Source organism: Nicotiana attenuata, unplaced genomic scaffold (genome assembly GCF_001879085.1).
Source record: "Nicotiana attenuata strain UT unplaced genomic scaffold, NIATTr2, whole genome shotgun sequence".
Classification (NCBI taxonomy): domain Eukaryota; kingdom Viridiplantae; phylum Streptophyta; class Magnoliopsida; order Solanales; family Solanaceae; genus Nicotiana; species Nicotiana attenuata.
Window position 1 is genome coordinate 293,093 of NW_017670725.1, and position 5,624 is coordinate 298,716.

Genomic DNA, 5,624 nt, shown 5'->3' on the forward strand with positions numbered 1-5,624 from the left:
GTGGATATGAGTTGAACCTTTAGGATATGAATTGGACTTTTAGTTTATGTATTGGACTTTTAGTTTATGTATTGGAATTTTAGTTTATAAATTAAAATTTTAGGATATGAATTGAACTTTTGTGGATATAAGTTGAACCTTTAGGATATGAATTGAACCTTTAGGAGATGAATTTGACTTTTAGTTTATGTATTGCAATTTTAGTTTATAAATTGAAATTTTAGGATATGAATTGAACTTTTGTGGATATGAGTTGAACCTTTAGGATATGAATTGAACCTTTAGGATATGAATTGAAATCTTTGTGTATGAATTGAACTTTTAGGATATGAATTGAGCCTTTAGGATATGAATTGGACTTTTAGTTTATGTATTGGAATTTTAGTTTATAAATTGAAATTTTAGGATACGAGTTGAAATTTTGTGGATATGAGTTGAACCTTTAGGATATGAATTGAACCTTTAGGATATGAATTGGACTTTTAGTTTATGTATTGGAATTTTAGTTTATAAATTGAAATTTTAGGATATGAATTAAAATTTTGTGGATATGAGTTGAACCTTTAGGATATGAATTGAACCTTTAGGATATGAAATTGGACCTTTAGCTTAATGTGTTAGTTCTATTGAACTTTATACTTTGTTGGTTTTAATATTATTGTTAATGTTATTGTTGTTGTGTTGTTGTTGTGTTGTTGTTGTTGTTGTTGTTGTTGGTATAGTTGTTGTTGTTGCTTGTAATAGGGAATTTGGTATGCTGACAGGTGGTGGAGCTGCCAAAACAGGCAGTTTCTGCCAAAATTATACCTAGAAAAGCGACCAACTTTGGTCTCTTGTTGGTCGCTTTTCTTATTAAAAAAAAAAATATTTTCTGGGCAATAGCGACCAAGGTTGGTCGCTAATTAACCCAGATTTCTTAAAAAGCGACCAACTTTGGTCGCTATTCTATTAAAAAAAATTGGAAAATAGCGACCAATTTTGGTCGCTTATGTTTAAAAAATAATTAAATTCTTGCAATTAGCGACCAATTTTGGTCGCTTATGTTTAAAAAAATTAACAAAATTAAAAAAAAGCGAACAACTTTGGTCGCTATTTTCCAGATTTTAAAATATAATATTTGGTTTACAGATCAAAGTTGGTCGCTATATTTTGATTAATAATAAATTAAAAAAACGAAATTTAAATATAGAGACCAACTTTGGTCGCTAAATTTATATTATTAAAATACTAAAGCGACCAAAGTTGGTCTCTTTATTTAAAACCCGAAATATTTGGTCCTTTTACCTTAGAGACCAAAGTTGGTCGCTAATTAGCGACCAACTTTGGTCTCTAAGGTAAAGGGACCAGCAAAATAGCAACCAAGCCAGTTTGGACGCTTTTTGGTCGCTTTTTGACCTGTAAGCGACCAACTTTGATCGCTTTTTGTGGTCGCTTTTTTCCGGATTTCTAGTAGTGGGTATTCTTTTGAAAAATCTACACAGTATAACCACCTCCAAAAATAAAATCAGCTGATATTTGGCTAGCGACTGTAATTATTTATATTAAAAGCCCTTCTTTTTCATTTTGTTACAATTTACTATTATCTTTCAGCCTTACTTGAATTACCTTATTGTAGTTTTCACATCCAGAAGTCAGTCAAAATTATGTCTATCTTGTATCTTTAATAGTCTTTCTCCCATGTTTTATCTGCTAACAGAAAAAATAAACAAAAGACAATGAATTTCATATTACTTTGGCTTTTGCCTCTCAAGTCTAAATTATTCCTCCTTTATTTTCCATTTAAAAGAATCATATTGTCAGTTGTCTGAAATAAGGTTTCACATTTTACAAGCAACAGGAGCAACATCAATGAGATTTTATTACAACAGGAAATACAAAGGGAAGGAGTATTAAGTTTAAAACTTTTGAATGAAGTCAAATATATGCTTGCTAATCTCATTTGGTCTTTCTTGGTTAACAAAATGAGCTGCACCTTCTAAAACCACCACTTCCTCCAACAATGGAACATCTTTCTTAAACTCACCATTGTGTATGTAATCTTTAGCACCTGGTATATGATAAACCAAGTCTAATTCTCCGACGATAAACTTGGCCGGAACTTTAACTTTAGCTCCTGTCCACGGTGCTGTTAATTCCCAGTTTCTGCATTTCAAATTGTGTCAATTCGATTTCAAATTCCAAATATATACCACAAACAACAAAGTTGTCTCAGTGTGATCTATAGGTCACGGGTTTGAGCCGTGGAAGCAGCTATTAATGCTTGCATTAGGGTAGGCTATCTACATCACACCCCTTGGGGTGCGGCCCTTCCCTTTGGACCCTGCATGAATGCGGATGCCTTGCGCATTGGGCTACCCTTTTATATACCACAAATGACATTTTCTTGACTGGAGAGGAGGAATTAGAGTCCAAGTAATTGACAAAGGACTGAGACTTACTAGCTTCCATGTATGAAAAAATTGATCAAAACAATCTGTAAGCAACTAATTGATATTCTCATGAATTTCACAACTTTCTTGACTTCCTAGAAAACATGATAATTTATATCAATCAGTTGATTGCACCTCGATTTCAAACTAGTTGGGTTGGCCATACAAATCCATTGTATTAATCCCGCCTTATTCAGGTCTGCTTCATTCTAATGATAAGTAATGTCTTTTAAGGCAAGTTAGGGACGTTTTAAAAGTAGAAGTTCTCCAAATCTCATACTTCACTCAAACGATCATACATACTGTTTCAAATTGAGGATTTCTAAAGGTAAAAGTTCTCTAAATCTCATAATTATCTCTATACGAGCATACATACAAGTCTCAAACTAGAACAAAAAGTCTCTTGACAAAGATCAAACCTAATGCAATTGTAAAAACAACAAATAAATGTTAACGCCAACTAGTTGACACAAATATTTAGTACACAAGCATACAAGTAACGCGAGGAAAACAAATGCAACTGAATTATTGATATCATAAAGGTGACGAATGCTTACATGGGAAAAGCTCGGTAATAGTTAACTCCACCAGTGAAGCCAGTCTGCTCAAACTTGCTGGCATAATAATCCAAATCCTCCTCAGTCAGCCAAGATGAAAGCTCAATTGGAGCATCGGGGATAGCCTCAACGCCTTTGCCTTTAGGAAAATAAAATGGCTCAGAGCCGCGGAATCTGAAAATTTTCTTAAGAACAGACTTAGCACCAACTGGAGCAAATTCAGCTTCAATTTCTCCTGGTACCTGCAGGTAAGATTATAGATGAACTTTCTAATTTAATCTCAAGTAATTGACAAAGGTAACCTATGCCCTGATAAACCACTCAAAAAACTCTTCAATGTTATGTAAATTGTTCCAAACAAATTACTGAGATAATTTCTTTGTGCTATAGAACAACCCTTTTTTATCAAATTAAAAAAATACTTCCTTTAGAAAGGAGAAGGAGAGCATTGTTGCATCAATAAGAGTTATTGTTGTGTGATCAGAAGGTTATGAGTTCGAGCTGTAAATACAACCTCTTGCAAAAATATAAGGTAAGACTGTCTACCACTACTTTTGGAGGATCCAAACGTACCCAATACTATTTTCAGGGAATCCGAACAACATAGTTTACAGTGGTTCGGCACATCCCCGAACCACATACATAGGGAGAGTTTTTAATGCACCGTGCTGCCTTTTATCACGACTCGTTTATTTTGTATATGAAGTCTTTTTCTTTTTTCCCTAATTAGTAGTCCATACTTCGTACTAAAAATATCAAATTTCCGATGCAATTATTCGATAGTCTTCAGAAAACTTGTAAAATCCCTTCAAACACAAATTATACAGATACACAAACTAAAACAGAGAGAACCTGAAATCTCCAGACATAATGATCGTCACCATATATAGCCCTCAGTCCATCAACAGTATTCATCTGTGGGTTCCTTGGAAAATAATGGACACTCAAATTCACCAAAGCCTTTAATTTATCTGGCCTAAAAAGGGATAAATGCCAAGCAATTAAAGCACCCCAGTCATGACCCACAACAAACACCTTATCTTCATTAGGAGCTATGGCTTCAATAAGTGCTATGAGATCACCCACAAGGTGAAAGATACTGAATTTTGTATGATCATTAATGGGTGCACCTGTTACAAAAAAAGAAAAATCAAGAAAAAAGATTGTAAGAGCGAGAGCAACTTTTCTTAGAAAGGATATTGCCTGTATACTGTTCGACAAAATGCTCATAATCAGGGGCGGAGCTAGCCTATGAAATTTGGTTCCGGAAAATACATATTATAAGTTATAACAGAACATGAAATTTGGTTCCGGAAAAACTTGACTTTTATAGTAAAGTGTTGTTATACAATATGTTGTTATACAATATGTTGTTATACAGAGTTTCTAGTGTTTTTATATTTTTTTTAGACGGACTAAAAAGGAAAACATGTAAAATAAGACCAAGTACGAAAAATTTAACAGCACCTGTAGTATCTCCATAACCCCTTAGGTCAGGTGCCACAGCACGATAGCCACGTTCAGCTAAGTAGAGAATTTGGTGGCGCCATGAATACCAAAGCTCAGGGAAGCCATGGATAAAGAGGATTATTGGACCTTGGCCTAATTCTGCTACATGCATTTGTAGGCCATTAACAGCTACCATCTTGTGCTCTATCTTCTCCATTTTTCTTTTTTCAATGTTTCTAAGTCCCTCTGAGCGACAAATTTGGGTATTTATTTTGACTTAGCGTGGGCAAATGCCGGCTAATCCAAGTAACTGTAGAAAAGGTTTGGCTATGATTCCTATGGTTGTTATTGAAGCCATTGTCAATGTCACTACTATTAATACTTCATTATTGATACAATACAAAACAGACGGCCAAACATATCCTATAGTGGGTCACGTGGTCTTTGGTGTACGAGATGGAGCAACAATAATATTCCAAAGTTTTTGAAAAGGAAAAGCTCCCTATATTACCTCATACGATCTATTTTGTATATTTTTTTTCTTTATTTTGCCGTTCATAAAAATGTTTATCTGTTATAAAATAATGTCTATAAAGTAAATAATGACAGGGAAACTTAAAAGAGAGAGTGAATATTATTCGATTTCAAACTGATGTACAAATAAGTTATTTTGATTCCCTGTTTGTAGAAGAAAAGAAATTGCTATGAGACTTTAGCTGCAAGGCTTTTCTAGAGCTGCTTGTAAGTTGTTTGCATGCGCTATTTGTAAGCTACTTGCTTGACTGCAAGCTTCTTCGACAAGCTATAGAAGTAATAATGGACATCTACAATCAGAGGCGGACCAAGGATTTGAGTGCAACGGGGGCACACTTGTAAATATGCCAATTACTAGCGATAAATTTTGACATGCAGCTCTTTAAAACTTAACGATTATGATAATTTATTAACGAAGAACAAATTCATAGTCGATGTCGTTAGAATCGATAAATGCTGCTACTTTATCCAAGTGATTGAGACAACGGGTCTCGGTGACCCCCTACCCTTAATGTAGGTCCGCCCCGGTCTACAATATAGGATATTCATAATATTGTCGTTCTTTTTTTTTTTTTTTAGTTATACTCCGTCCTTCTAACTAATAAATCCATAGTGAAAGTTGACCTGATCTAATGGAAGCCATGAATATATTTGG

At 34.2% G+C, this 5,624-nt stretch overlaps 1 protein-coding gene across 1 annotated transcript; it reads right to left on the bottom strand.

Moving 5' to 3' along the window:
• Positions 1-1,746: 1,746 nt before the first annotated feature.
• LOC109242696 (bifunctional epoxide hydrolase 2-like) lies at positions 1,747-4,762 on the bottom strand. Its single transcript, XM_019409541.1, has 4 exons — positions 4,454-4,762; positions 3,839-4,116; positions 2,987-3,228; positions 1,747-2,142 (listed from the first exon to the last, which is right to left on the bottom strand). The coding sequence occupies exons 1-4, from the start codon at positions 4,650-4,652 to the stop codon at positions 1,896-1,898; spliced, it is 966 nt and encodes a 321-aa protein (XP_019265086.1). The 5' UTR covers positions 4,653-4,762; the 3' UTR covers positions 1,747-1,895.
• Positions 4,763-5,624: the final 862 nt, after the last annotated feature.

Excerpts from the sequence above, each read along its gene's own strand:
- LOC109242696 (XM_019409541.1), bottom strand. The coding sequence starts at position 4,652 with ATGGAGAAGATAGAGCACAAGATGGTAGCTGTTAATGGCCTACAAATG. Across the intron at positions 3,229-3,838 it reads ATTATGTCTGGAGATTTCAG|GTACCAGGAGAAATTGAAGC; the intron begins GTTCTCTCTGTT and ends TCTTACCTGCAG. Across the intron at positions 2,143-2,986 it reads TATTACCGAGCTTTTCCCAT|AAACTGGGAATTAACAGCAC; the intron begins GTAAGCATTCGT and ends TTTGAAATGCAG.